Consider the following 15,417-nt stretch of genomic DNA (forward strand, 5'->3'; position numbering starts at 1 on the left):
ACTCAGGGACAGCTTCTTCCTCTCTGTTAAATATAAGACATAACATGTAGTAACTCAGCAGATCAGGCAGCATCTCTGGAGAACATGGATAAGTGACATTTCGGGTCTGACGAAAGGTCCCAGCCTGAAATGTCACCTATCTATGTTCTCCAGAGATGCTACAACACTTTGTTTCTTTTTTTGTAAATCAGCATCTGCAGTTCCTTTTTTCCACATCATCCCCTCTGTTATCAGGCTTCTGTACCTTAAGCTAGGGCCCTGTCCAATTCACCTCTACCTTGTTGAGGACATTGGACTTTGTCTACGAAACTGATACGCTACAAAGCTGCAAACTATTCTGCACTCTGTATCTTTGCCCAAAGATTATAGAGCAGAGCAAGATGCGTCACTCTGCGAAAAAAGCGTAGTATGACATGGGTATGACACAACGCCATTTTATTGAGCAGCAATTTACAATAATATTAATAAAATGTACAATAATATTAACTAAATATGTGAAGTGATCGATTATATATAACACACTGTTCCCTACAACACTGATTACACCAAAGATAATAGAGCAGATCAATCTTTGGAACGGATTACACCAAAGATACTAGAAGAGCATTGCCCGCTGCCTCGGGAGCGCTGACGCTTGAGGCTCTCCCGCCGGCCGCCTTCATCTGGTATCGGGGGGACCGAGAATCAGTCCTGGATCAACTCAGGAGTGGAGGAAACCTCCTCTTCCCCCAAAGATACTAGAGGAGCCTCTACTATCTTTGCTTTTCCCTGCGACCTGATGTAAGAGCAGATTTGATAACTGTGGAGTCCGTCCCCACTACCAAAGATGTCGCGTTTAGCATAAACAAATGGCGGCCGTGACGTTCCGTCACGTACTACACGTCAGCCCATTGGATTTCGGAGGAGTGGTCTATCTTGCTCTGCTCTATAATCTTTGGTAACGAGTGCTGTCAATTATATAAAGTTGGATTAAAGAGTTGTAATTTGAATTATCCAACAATTTTAGTTAAACAAAGTAAATAATACAGTAAACTCTCCGTTGACTGAAATTTTATAACCAGGCACACTTTAGTAACAGACACTTCACGGGGAGATGGTAGTCTAACAGAGCAGACATGCTGAGAGAGGGGACATACCATCCCTTGATCAATCAGTACCCGCCATCCTAATTCTCCCACCACCAACCTATACTGGGGCAATTTACAACAGCCAATTAACCTAGTAACTAGTACGTCGCTGGCAAGCGAGGGAGAACATGAGCACCCAGGAGAAACTGATGAAGGATCACGTAACATTTAAAGTTTAAATTAAAACAAACTCCAGCTGTCTTGGATGGCATTTTTAATATTAAATGAAGCCCGATAGGACCAATTTGACTAGGATTACAGAAATATCACCTCTGCTGTGCCATTTTTGTAAGCTCTAGCAATTCCTCTGTACTTGTTAATCGTCTCCTTATATCCACTTCCCGTAGAGTCATCTCCCATTGATCAACACATCATTCGTGAAATTCGGCAACAAAGTTGAAAGGTGGCACAGTGGCGCAGCTGGTAGAGTTGCTGCCTCACAGCGGCAGAGACCCGGGTTCAATCCTGACCTGGGTTGGCGATGTCTGGGTGCAATATGCACCTTCTTCCTGTGACTAGGTCCCTGGCATTGTGAGTGAGGCAGCAGTTCTGCTGTGCCGCCTCATTTTGCATTTCATCAGTATTATACCCTGCACCCTACGTTTTATACATTGTGCATGACAGAGAGCTGCAGAGGTTTATAGCACAAAAGGCAATCATTTCGCTCAGCATATCCTTACTGGCACTCTTGATAGAATAATCAATAAATAATCATACAAGGTAGACAAAAATGCTGGAGAAACTCAGCGGGTGAGGCGGCATCTATGGAGCGAAGGAAATAGGCAACGTTTCGGGACGAAACGTTGCCTATTTCCTTCGCTCCATAGATGCTGCCTCACCCGCTGAGTTTCTCCAGCATTTTTGTCTACCTTCGATTTTCCAGCATCTGCAGTTCCTTCTTAAACAATAATCATACAATCCTGCTTTCCACTCATGGACCAGTAGCTTTCTATGCTTCAAATATTGTTCCACTATGCTTTCAAGTAATTTTTACAACATGTAGCTGAGACTCAGATCTAGAATCTACATTTGATTTGTACATGCTAGGTTAAGTGGGTTGATGGTAACCCTTAGGATAGAAATAATAGCTACAGTAATTATTCCTAATCTCCAGCCATTTCTCACAACTGTTAGTGTGTTACGTGTACACTGGACAGGACCCGGATTGGATTTGCCCCGGTTGTACCTACAGTTGCCAATACAATCAACCCTCACACGAGAATTACTAATTAGATGAGATACCAGAAAGCAAATTGACTAAAGGTCTGGCAGTGAGGAGTCAAAACCTTTAATAGATGCAATGAGAAAATAAAGGGGGGAAAATTGACTTGACAACAGTGAAATGTAACATTTTGCAAGAATTTACAGCTTTCAACCCCACTTAATTGCAATGAAAGCCACATATACGTTGATAGCTGTAATAGTTTAAGCAAAGAGCTTACAAGTAGAATTACAAAACTGGGAGTCCTTACAAAAATATAGAATGGGGAAAGACTTGTCCAGTTTTGAGCAAAAACAAAGTGCTGGAGAAACTCATCATTGACGCTGCCTGATGTGCTGAGTTGCTCCAGCACTGTGTTTTTTGCTCTAGATTCCAACATTGCAGTCCCTTATGTCCATTCACAGTTTTTCCTGCTTGTCAGCTTTTAAGGAACAAGCAGAACGTACAGTTTCTCAGCAAAATGGATGAAACAGGCAAGATTTGTATCTCTGACCTTTCATTAGAGTAGAATGTAAAGGTGGCATGACAGCCACCTACAACTGAGAATTCTGTTACAATTCACTGTGTTCCATATGCTGGTTTGTGAAATGTATCACTGCTATAATGCTCAGCTCAGCCAGAGTTACATGCTTTATGTTTTGGTTTATTATTGTCACATGTATTGAGGTACAGTGAAAAGCTTTGTTCTGCATGCTATCCAATCAGTTCAGATAATACTGTACATAAATACAATCAAGTCAAACTCAAGTACAATAGGTAAGGCAAAGACAAAGATTATAGAGCAGAGCAAGATAGACCACTCCTCCGAAATCCAATGGGCTGACGTGTAGTACGTGACGGAACGTCACGGCCGCCATTTGTTTATGCTAAACGCGACATCTTTGGTAGTGGGGACGGACTCCACAGTTATCAAATCTGCTCTTACATCAGGTCGCAGGGAAAAGCAAAGATAGTAGAGGCTCCTCTAGTATCTTTGGGGGAAGAGGAGGTTTCCTCCACTCCTGAGTTGATCCAGGACTGATTCTTGGTCCCCCCGATACCAGATGAAGGCGGCCGGCGGGAGAGCCTCAAGCGTCAGCGCTCCCGAGGCAGCGGGCAATGCTCTTCTAGTATCTTTGGTGTAATCCGTTCCAAAGATTGATCTGCTCTATTATCTTTGGTGTAATCAGTGTTGTAGGGAACAGTGTGTTATATATAATCGATCACTTCACATATTTAGTTAATATTATTGTACATTTTATTAATATTATTGTAAATTGCTGCTCAATAAAATGGCGTTGTGTCATACCCATGTCATACTACGCTTTTTTCGCAGAGTGACGCATCTTGCTCTGCTCTATAATCTTTGCTCGTTACTGGAAAATGTTAATTACCTGCTGATAGTTTAGCTAAATTGCTTGGTGTCCATTTTTTGCTCGTGGAAAGTGTGGTGAAAACGTTAATAAATGTTTTTCTGCGATTGGGGAAAATAAGTGTTCTGCACGGACTTGAAGGGCCGAGATGGCCTGTTTCCGTGCTGTAATTGTTATATGGTTATATGATAGCATATAAAGACTGGCTGAGAAAATGATCGATTTGCAGATGGGATTCTGGACTCTGTAGCCAAAGGCGAGAGTTTTATTGTCACGTGTCCCTGATAGGACAATGAAATTCTTGCTTTGCTTTAGCACACCAGAATATAGTAGGCATGACTACAGAACAGATCAGTGTGTCCATATACCATTGCATAAATATATACACACATGAATAATTAAACTGATAAAGTGCAAATAAACAGATTATTGGCTATTAATGTTCAGAGTTTTGGCCGAGCCGAGTTTAATAGCCTGATGGCTGTGGGGAAGAAGCTGTTCCTGAACCTGGTCGTTGCAGTCTTTAGGCTCCTGTACCTTCTACCTGAAGGTAGTGGGGAGATGAGTGTATGGCCCAACACAACACAACACAGCACAACACAACACAACACAACACAACACAACACAACACAACACAACACAACACAACACAACACAACACAACACAACAGAGCACAACACAAGGACCTCCAAAAAAACAAGCTGGTCAGGGTCTGAAGAAAGGTTCCAACCCGAAACGTCACCTATTCCTTTTCTCCAGAGATGATGCCTGACCCGCTGAGTTACTCCAGCACTTTTGAGTGTATCTTCGGTATAAAGCAGCAACTGCAGTTCCTTCCAACCACTGATTTGGCTGGGGTTACACAGTGTCCAGTTCTAGATAGACACAAAATTATTGAGTAACTCAGCGGGACAGGCAGCATCTCTGGAGAGAAGGAATGGGTGACGCTTCGGGTCGAGACCCTTCTTCAGACTGAGAGTCAGGGGAGAGGGAGACATAGAGATATGGAAGGGTAAGGTGTGAAAACGCAGAACAAAGGGACGATGATCAAGAAAATGTAGAATGGTACTTTGTTAGCTGAGAGGAAGGTGACATCAGTTCTTGGCGTCAGCTCCCCAGCACTATCACCATGTCAGCCCAAGGGCTCCCAACATTGTCACCACAATGGCTCAGGGTTCCTTTGGCTCGGTTCTTACCATGTATCCAGTTCTCGGTCAGCACTGTCGCAACGTCCCTTGCATCTTTATTCGACACACTCCCCCAGCCCTTGTTCTGAGCCCACCATGTCGGCCCAGGGGCTCCCCAGGTCCCATCGGCTCAGGACCTCCCTTGACGCGGTTGCCATATTGTCCCGTGTTCTCCGTCACGATGCCCCATATATTTTGATCCCAGTCAATCTGGCTGCTTCCTCAACGTTGTTTCTGAGCTGGCCTGACCAAACCATTTGCAATGCCATTTCCTGAAGAGTGCGAATTAGTGACATGTCTGGCGACCAATCTATTCATGCAATGTATATAAAGGTCATAAGGATGGCAGGGAATTGTCATATAATAATTGATGTGAATATTGCTCTGTACATTCAAAATTACATGTCTTGCAAGCTCTTGGGGTTCATTGGATCGCAGTGCCAATCTGATTCTTGTTTTCCTTTTCAAGGTGGTACAGCTGTATGTTGGGAAAGAAATGCAGCTTGGTTCCATTGAAAGAAGAACTTCAGCAACAAGGGGTAAGAGCTGAATGGGAAAGCGGAACAAAAACGAGCTTGGGTTATAATTCTTAAGATAATTCTAGCCACCGTTCTGCTTAGCCATTGAAATGAAACTTTGTATGCATGTGACATTCGAGAATTTGGCAGATTTATAATGGTTGTCCTGCATTGAGATTATTAAGCTGTTATTTTGGGGGGGAAAGTCTTTTTGTTAAGCTTATCTTTACAATTTAGAGTTCCCAAAACAATTTGTGTAAGTTGACGATCCATTATACGAAGTACATTATGCATCTTGTGAGAAAGAGTGAAGTATTCACTAGCTATTGAGACTTAATTCATTGGGCATCGATTCACCTTTACAGCTTCACCAAGCGGCTTGTCCTCTGTTGAGCTATCGGAAGTAAAACCATTGAAAGCAAAGCTATTTTCCAAAACACAAACTAATTGGTTAGACTCCAAAGTGCCCACTCCTAGTAAGTGGCAGAGGCCAGGGTGAAGGTTTTTTTTTCTTCCTGATTTCACAATTGGGTTAATGTTTGACATTGAATAATTTCAATTTCCAAACAGGAGATATTTAAAAATAATGAAGTTCTGATCCCAATGGTTGTGGAAGGATCTGCACCATTAATGAGCCAATGTGCAGAACAAATTTAATTAAAAAAATAGCCACCCCAGGAATTGAGAGTGAATAATTTAAATTGACAGATTGAAGGCATTTGATCTCCTTTGGGTGATATTTTCCTTTATGTGCATGCAGCAATAAAATTGTATTTGGGGGGGGGGGGGGAGCTAAATGATGGTGATCTCGCGCTAAATAGTGCTCACTTTGGTATTGAGTTTGCACCATTTCACTGAATTTGTCATTGATTGACGTAACCAAAATTGGCAGCCATGGGGCAAATGCATCTGTTAATAGACAATCAGTCAAGCTTTTGTTTTTTGTGTCTAAGCACCTGCTGTATGTCACCCCAGGTCCCTAAAGTCACCCACACTGAATTCTGTCAAGGACGAACCATGAGGTGGGCTTTGGCCTGGAGTTTTTATGAGGATGTAATTATGCCTGTAAGTATTGCATACACTGAGATATAATCAGTCTTCAATCTTCTATTCCAATTTAAAATAAAATGAAAGATTACAGACGGAGCAAATATTTCCATAATCCTACCAACTTCATTAAAGTGGAGTTTAAATGTGTGCTCCGCAGGATGGAATAATATTACCTCGCACTTCCAAGCTGCAGCTTTATCTATGGAAAATAATTCTGTTGCCATTGAATGTCGAACCTGCTGCAGTTGTGGGTCAAGATTATCAGTTCTGGTTCACTGAATGAGTCTTGGTCTCGTTGAAGTGAATAGAATTATATTATTAAATCAATAGAGAGTGTAAATATAAATTTGAATTGTAGATATATGATCTTTTAATTTTTCAGCTTCAACGTTTAAATATATCGGCAATTGCAAACCTGTTTCGGGAATTGTCAGGGAGTACTTAATTATGTTTTGTGTGTTTTGTTAATACAGGAAGCCACTATAAGGAGCTGGCAAATGGGATGTGTAGGGTTGTGTGGTACAATGATTACTGGCATTTGTGTCATATTTGTAATGTAGAAAAATATCCCACTGCGCATCACAGAATATAACAGAAAACAATTATATGTACCTGGAGGGGAGAATAAATAGATGTGAATCCTGGTCTCATCTGACACTCTTAGCAAAATGTCTAGAATAACAATGGATTGACTGGCCATCTAAACCAACTTTTAAATCCAACAAGGCTGAACTGCTGGGTTAGAGGGACTGAGCATTTGCACCTAAACTAGTGAACTACCAACCAGACTATGCCTTTGGAAAATGGCCACTGCAGCCAACCTTTTCATTGGAAACCTTATAATTATAAGGTTAAATTGGAAGTGAGATAGCTCTTTCAGATTGGTAGAAGATAAATTACATTGACCCATGCTGTGAAGTTCTGTTTCATCTTTTTGAAAATTGTGAAGTTGAGATTGTGATTTTGTATCTTTAAATCTGACATTTATGTGTCATAATCCCTCCTTATCCAAATTTTCTGATGAGCAAATATGAATTTCACTCATATGCATTTGTATTTCTAAATGGTAATTTGGGGTATTTAGTGCAGCTTTCTTCAAATTCATTCTTTCAAAGTCCAGACATTTTTAATGCTCTGGTTTATTTCTATCAGTTAGACAACAGACAATAGACAATAGGTGAAAGAGTAGGCCATTCGGCCCTTTGAGCCAGCACCGCCATTTAATGTGATCATGGCTGATCATCCTTAATCAGTACCCCGAGCCTGCCTTCGCCCCATATCCCCTGACTCCACAATTTTTCAGAGCCCTATCTAGCTCTCTCTTGAAAGCATCCAGAGAACCTGCCTCCACCGCCCTCTGAGGCAGAGAATTCCACAGACTCACAACTCTCTGTGAGAAAAAGTGTTTCCTCGTCTCCGTTCTAAATGGCTTACTCCTTATTCTTAAACTGTGGCCCCTGGTTCTGGACTCCCCCAACATCAGGAACATGTTTCCTGCCTCTAGCGTGTCCAAGCCCTTAACAATCTTATATGTTTCAATTCTTTCAAATTCAGTTATTTATTTGTGTTTTACCTGCAAGATTTACTTTGATTGTCGTGTGCAATAAACAATGCCACTTCTAGCTGGGCTGTTATCCCTTGTTCAGAAATAAATTACAATTTTCCATTTCAAAACCTGATGGGATAAACTTCACTTTTATTAACAAAGGCGTGTATGACCATGGGGATGCCACTATCCATGTTGTAATGGAGTCAATTTAATTCAGAGTTACATTTTCATTAGACTGAGCACAGGGAGCAATGAACATTATTATATCTGAGGTTACTGTCAGTTGGACATATGGCTAACATATATAGTGACATGGTCTAACACAGTACTTATTTCATACTTTCAGGGTGTTGTAATTTGCGATTTGCCACTAGCGATCTTTCCCTATTCAATTTCACTTTCCCCTGTTCTTCCAGATGTTGTGTCATTTGAGTAGAGGATGGGTTTTGCAGGAAACCTAAATTTCTGATGCATTCACAATTCAATATACCGTTTTCTCCAAAGGCTCGTTAATAATTTAGATTTTTTTGTGCATATTTAGTTTTAAAAATAGAGGGTGACCACACTTTAGTGTAAGAGATGATCAAAGTTGCCTTAGGCTGGGGGTTTCATTTTTTTGTAAGGCTTCATCTGTCTCCAATCAATCACGTAACTTCATTATCCTTCATAAGGTTCCTCGGGCAATTGGGAAAAGACAAATAGGGATGTTGATGGAGCACTAAAGCCTTATTTTTAATTAGCCTTGGAATTTGTAAGAATCTCTTGACATTTTGTTTCGTCCTTTGTTCACAATATTAACTGACTACCTCTATGTACATTTTTTAATTCATTTTCACTTTTTTTCCTTTTTTCTATTGAAAGCATCAAACATAGACTGTACTGTAGTAGTCCTCCAGCTCCCTCTCCACATAGCACAGGGTCTCATGGGTGGCACGATGGGACAGCTGTAGAGTTTCTTCCTTACAGCTCCAGAATCTCGGGTTCAATCCTGACTGACTTTGCCGCCTGTACGGAATTTGCACATTCACCCTGTGACCGCGTGGGTTTTCTCCAGGTGCTCCGGTTTCCTCCCACACTCCAAAGATGTACAGGTTTGTAGGTTAATTGGCTTTGGTAAATGGTAAATTGTTCCTAGTGTGTAGGATAGTGCTAGTGTACGGGGTGATCGCTTGACAGCACAAACCCGTTGGGCTGAAGGACCAGCCTCCTATTCTAGATATGATAGCGGCATCACAACCTAATAATATTCACACCAGCAGATTTGTAACAGGTCATTGGAGAACTTGTCTCGGGATACTATTATTTTATTTTACCACATCCCATTGCCATCTTGGCACTGATTTAATATCTGAAGCATATCGAGGTTTGAACCAAGGACCTTTCAGCTCCATATAATGCAGTGTAATCCAGCAATTGGAACATGAAGCAAAGTTGTTCTTTGTTAATTCCATCTCTCAGCCAATGCACATGGGCACAGCCATCCTCCCTCCAAACAGCATTTTAATGCAATTTCAAACTCAATTGCAGCAAAACAGACGTGGCATATAAGTTTCCAGATTTTAACCTCATTCCCAAAATGCCACAAAGTATTGTAAATAAGTTATTCAATTTTGTTGCCAATAGGTTTCTTCAGTGGGGTCTAGATAGAGAGTCAGAACTTTTTCCCAGGATAGAAATATTAAATACTAGAGGGCATAGCTTTAAGACAAGAGGGCAAAGTTTAAAGGAGATGTTTGGGGCAAGTTTTTTACACAGAGGGTGGTGAGTGCCTGGAATGCGATGTAAGGGTATGGTGGAGGAGGCAGATACGATAGTGGTGTTTAAGTGACTTTTAGATAGACACATGAATATGCAGGGAATGGAGGGATATTGGCTATGTGCAGGCAGATAGGGTTTGGTCTTGGCATCATGTTCGGCATGGACAATATGTGCCGATGGGTCTGTTTCTGTGCTGTACTGTTAGCTTAGTTTATTGTCACGTGTGCCAAGGTACAGTGAAAAAGCTTTTGTTGCGTGCTAACCAGTCAGTGGTTACAATCGAGCCATATACAGTGTACCGATACATGATAAAGGGAATAATGTTTAGTGCAAGGTAAAGTCTGATTAAAGATAGCCTGTCTCCAGGGAGGTGAATAGTAGCTCAGAACCGCTCTCTCGTTGGTGATAGGATGGTTCAGTTGCCTGACAACAGCTGGGAAGAAACTGTGTATCCCTGAATCTGAAGGTGTGCGTTTTCACACTTCTGTACCTCTTGCCTGATGGAAGAGGGAGTGACGAGAGTGAGACTCATCCTTGATTATGCAGGATTGTTCTATGAAAGAAAACAATTACTGTGAGCATTTTTAGATTTATCCAAGGTCTGTTGGGTATTTTTAGCTACCATTCTTTTTAAATTGTGTAATGCATACTCCAATGTAGAATAATGATAATTTAGCTACCATATGGATTATTTAGTGTACTCATTGTAGAATGATGGACATTTCTAAACATTTCTTAAGAGTTAAGTGTTTTATTGTCATATGTTCCGGATAGAGCAATGAAATTCTTACTTGCTGCAGCACAACAGAATATGTAAACATAGTACACGGTGAACAATATAATAAACGAGAAAAAAGCGTTTAGTATGTGTATACATACCTACATATATATATATATATATATATATATATATATATATATATATATATACTAGACCAAGTGCAGACCCGTTGGGTCTGTTTCCCCAACGCGCATTTGCGGGTGGGGGTGGGGGGGGGGGGGGGCTGCGGCATCACACTCACACTAACAACCACCAAACACACAGGTGGGGGGAGAGGGAGATGGGGTGGGGAGAGGGGGAGGAGGAAACGGGAGAGATTTGGGAGGGAGAGGAGAGCGGGGTAGGGGGAGAGAGAGGGGGATGGGGAGGGGGAGGAGAGTGGGGAGTAGGTGGAGAGCGGGGAGGGCAGGAATGGGGGGGAGAGGGGTAGGGGGGTGGGAGAGGGGTAGCGGGGAGTGGTGCAAGAGAGAGGGGAAGGGGGTGGGGGGGGTGAAGAGGGGTGGGTGAGGGGGTGGTAGGGGAGGAGGGAGAGGGGGAAGAGTGTGTAGGGAGGGGGAGAGGGGTAGGGGGGAGAGAGGGGGAAGAGTATGGAGGGAGGGGGAGAGCGGAGAGAGGGGGAAGAGTGGGGTGGGAGAGGGAAGGGAGGGAGAGAGAGAGGGGTGGGGTAAGGGGGAGAGAAGTGGGAGAGTGGGGAGGGAGGGGTAGGGGGAGTGGTGGAAGAGGGACAGAGGGGTAGGGGGAAGGGGTGGGGGAGAGGGGAGGGAGGGGAGAGAGAGGGGTGAGAGAGGGAGAGGTCTGGGGTAAGGGGGAGAGAAGTGGAAGAGTGGGGAGGGAGGGGTAGGGGGAGTGGTGGAAGTGGGACAGAGGGGTAGGGGGAAGGGGGCGGGGTGGAGAGGGAAGGGGTGGGGTAGAGAGGGAATGGGGTGGGGAGAGAGGGGAGGGGAGGGGAGGGGGAGTGAGGTGGGGAGGGAGGGGAGGAGGGAGATGGGGTAGGGGAGAGAGGGAGAAGAGTGGAGGGAGGGGGAAGGTGGTGGGGGAGAGAAAGAATGGGTTGGGGGAGAGGGAAGGGTTGTGGGGGAGAGGGAAGGGGGGTGGGGGAGAGAGGGATGGGGTGGGAGGAGGAGAGGGAGAGGGGTGAGGAGAGGGAGATGGAGAGGGGGAGGAGAGAGGGGTGGGGAGGGGGAGGAGAGGGATGGGGAGGGGGAGGAGAGGGATGGGGAGGGGGAGCGAGATGTGGAGGAGGGGGGTGGGGGAGGGAGGGGAGGAGCGAGATGAGGGAGGGGGAGAGGGGTGGGGGGAGAGTGGGAGGGGGAGGGGTAGGGGCAGTCCATCTGTTTCCCATTCCCTATCACCCCAATCCTCTTTCTCTATTCCCACACATGTGATAACGCGCTTCGACACAGGCTGCGGGGGAGGGGGGGGGGGGTGCTGGGGCTGGGGCTGGTGCAAAGGCATATATAAATGAGATCCATCACGTTAAATATATTTAAGTCAAAAATAGATGTTTTTTTAGCTGCCAAGGGGATAAGGGGCTACGGGGAGAGGGCAGGGATATGGACCTAGGTATGGTTAGTATAGTAGACCTGAGTGATCTCCTGGACAAGTGTCGATCGCCTGGATTGGGGTCGGAGAGGAATTTCCCGGATTTTTTTCCCGAATTGGACCTGGGTTTTTATCCGGTTTTTTGCCTCCCCCAGGAGATCACGCGGTTCTTGGGGTGGAGAGGGGTGATAGCGGTATAAAGGGGAGGGTAGTGTCTTGTGTTCTGTGTCTTGTGTCTACTGTTTGTGGGTAAGTGTGTCTGTTTGGTGTTCAGCCATGAGTGAATGGCGGTGCGGGCTCGACGGACCTGGTGGTCTACTCTCGCACCTACTTTCTATGATTCTATGATTCTGATTGCACATCTGTGAGGGATGGCATCGTGACATCACACGATGGAACGTTCACCAACATTCTATGGGTGAGAGCTGTTTTTTAAAACATTTTGAAATTTTGGGGGGGAGGGGGGGGTAGGTTTTTATTTTAAAATGTGTACTTAATCATGACAAAATTTAATGAGGAGTGGAACTGAGAATGTAAAAGTGAAATCTCTACCGAAATTGAAAAAATGACGAAATTTGAGCATGTGGTTTTGGCCGAGCAAGGAATCAAAGGCCAAAAACTAAATATAAAATAGAATCTGACATACACCCGGCCAGCCACACACACACACACACACACAGCCACAGAGCTTTAATATATAGATAGATACTTCCTGAGAAGATTACGGAGAGTCGGATTGTCAAGGAAGACTCTCTCTAACTTCTACATGTGCACAGTCGAGAGCATACTGACCGGTTGCATCGTGGCTTGGTTTGGCAAATTGAGCGCCCTGGAGAGGAAAAGACTACAAAAAGTAGTAAACACTGCCCAGTCCATCATCGGCTCTGACCTTCCTTCCATCGAGGGGATTTATCGCAGTCGCTGCCTCAAAAAGGTTGGCAGTATCATCAAAGACCCACACCATCCCGGCCACACACTCGACTCCCTGCTACCTTCAGGTAGAAGGTACAGGAGCCTGAAGACTGCAACAACCAGGTTCAGGAATAGCTACTTCCCCACAGCCATCAGGCTATTAAACCTGGCTCGGACAAAACTCTGATTATTAATAACCACTTTCTGTTATTTGCACTTTACCAGTTTATTTATTCATGTGTGTGTATATATTTATATCATGGTATATGGACACATTTATTTGTTTTGTAGTAAATGCATACTATTTTCTGTGTGCTTAAGCAAAGCAAGAATTTCATTGTCCTATACAGGGACACATGACAATAAACTCACTTGAACTTGAACTTGATATAGATATATGTAGGAAAGAACTGCAGATGCTGGTTTAAATCGAAGATAAACACAAAATGCTGGAGTAACTCAGTGGGATAGGCATTCTCTCCAGAGATGCTGCTTGTCTCGCTGAGTTACTTCATCATTTTGTGTCGATATATACAGTATATATATATATGAGTATACAGTATATATATATATATGAGTATACAGTATATATATATACTGTATATATATATGTATATATATGTAAATACATATATATATATATACCGGGTTATACAGTATATATATATGCTGTATAACCCGGTATATCTTTTGCTCCTGTTACTTCTCTTCCTGGAGTTTTGCAATAGCATTAAGGTTCACAGTAGTTTATGTGTTGCTTGGCAAGTACTGTTTTTCCAGCAGCTTCCCCAGTTACAGAGAGAACCCTCCCGGGGTATGTCTGCCTGTTACCGTGTTCCCCCTTGGGCACAGCGTGGGATTCTGTGGCTTGTTAATGTTTGTGTTGCACAGTCTGGAGCAGCAGTGACACACCAGCTGATACATATTAACTGGTTTGCAAATTAATGAGGTTTTCTTTAGGTACTCTTTTCTCCCCCCCCCCCCCATTTCGGTACATCTAGAAGTTAAAAAAAAAAGTATGTTTGTCATTGTTAAGACCTTGTCAACATAGATCCTCTTTTAATGGGGTAGTTTGGACATGTAATTGTTGGAAATTAGGGACTCCAGCTGCTGTCTGGGAACATAAGTCCTTGTTAGTTTGGACCCTGATTGATATCTAAGCATTACACAAGGCTTAAAGTGAATTAGATGGCTGGTGAAGTGACCTTGACGTAGCAATATCTACCAGACATATCTCTACAGGAAAAGCCCTCAGACGAAGTGAGTCTCTATCCTTGGGTAGAGAAAGATGAGATGTTTAGTAATTTTGTTCATTCAGTGTTACGAAGAGAAAAAAATGACCAAAGTCTAAATGTGTCAAGTGGTTCGAAAGATGTATGATGTTTTGATAATTAGAGGAAGCATTAAATAAAGTCTAAGGGTGGGCGGGAAGCAGCAACACTAATGATTTTCCGATATGAATGAGAGCACCCAGTGAGTTGGGTCTCAGATTCGAAGATTGAAAATCAAGGCAGTTGCTGATTTAATTAAAAAGCTACTTCAAAAATGTTTTTGAATGTATGAACTTATTTAAAATCAGGGTAGCAGTTATCCTGTTCATTGGGCACAGAGCATTGAGTACAATTATGTTTTTGGCATTAATAAACATATCAAAACAGAGAAGACGCTGACATTTGTCACTCTGGATAACAGCATGTTGTTAATAATGCATTCCCTAGCCTTCCATTAGATGCACTTAACCTGCTACCAGTGCGCTGGTGGTTTCTGATTCGCAGTAACCCAGCAACAGTTCCACGCAGCGTAGCAGTTGATGTGCACTGCGATTAGTAATCTTCTCAGGGGGATTTTTTTTCTCCTCCTTTGACCCAGTCACCTCCTGAAGACCCAGAATCAGGACCGGCTGCCAAGAAACACAAAAGAAAAGGAGCAAGTTAGGCAGAAAAATTGGCCTAGTTTACTTACCCCTTTATATGGCCAGTGGCTGAAATTTCGTGCTGTATTATCTTTCATGGGACTGGAAACAAAAGGAGATACGTTAGTAGTGAATCAACAGTAGCAGTTGATTTGTTTGTTTTGGAAAATCTCTTTTTTTCCCCCTCTGCCAAGATTACCTGAGTCTTGCGCCCGTTGCAAGCAAACAGACTCCGACCCGCCCCAAACCACTCACGAAGTTTCAGGTTCGAGTTCAAGTTAAAAATAAGTCCTGTTTGAAGAGGAGCCAGGAGCTCAGTGTTCAGGCCTGTACTCGTCAACGAGCTAAAACTATCCATAACATCCTCCAATTAGCCAGTCAGTAATCACCGTGCTATTTTATCCGATACTGCAGGTGCAGAGTGGTGCAATTATTTTTCCACATCATCATCTTTACAGTTCAGAGACAACTGTGTGAAAAAATAATTAACTGTGTGAACCATTTTG

The 15,417-nt window shown here is 43.2% G+C and overlaps 1 protein-coding gene across 3 annotated transcripts in view; it reads left to right on the top strand.

The window, feature by feature from the left end:
- The window catches only part of mettl16 (methyltransferase like 16), a 121,445-nt gene that overhangs the window by 84,835 nt on the left and 21,193 nt on the right, over nt 1-15,417 (top strand). For all 3 annotated transcript variants that reach the window (XM_033045650.1, XM_033045653.1, XM_033045652.1), the window contains 2 exons: nt 5,359-5,428; nt 6,383-6,472. In XM_033045650.1, coding sequence (XP_032901541.1) covers nt 5,359-5,428; nt 6,383-6,472 — 160 coding nt within the window. The remainder of the gene's footprint in view (nt 1-5,358; nt 5,429-6,382; nt 6,473-15,417) is intronic.

This window comes from Amblyraja radiata, chromosome 28 (genome assembly GCF_010909765.2).
Source record: "Amblyraja radiata isolate CabotCenter1 chromosome 28, sAmbRad1.1.pri, whole genome shotgun sequence".
Classification (NCBI taxonomy): domain Eukaryota; kingdom Metazoa; phylum Chordata; class Chondrichthyes; order Rajiformes; family Rajidae; genus Amblyraja; species Amblyraja radiata.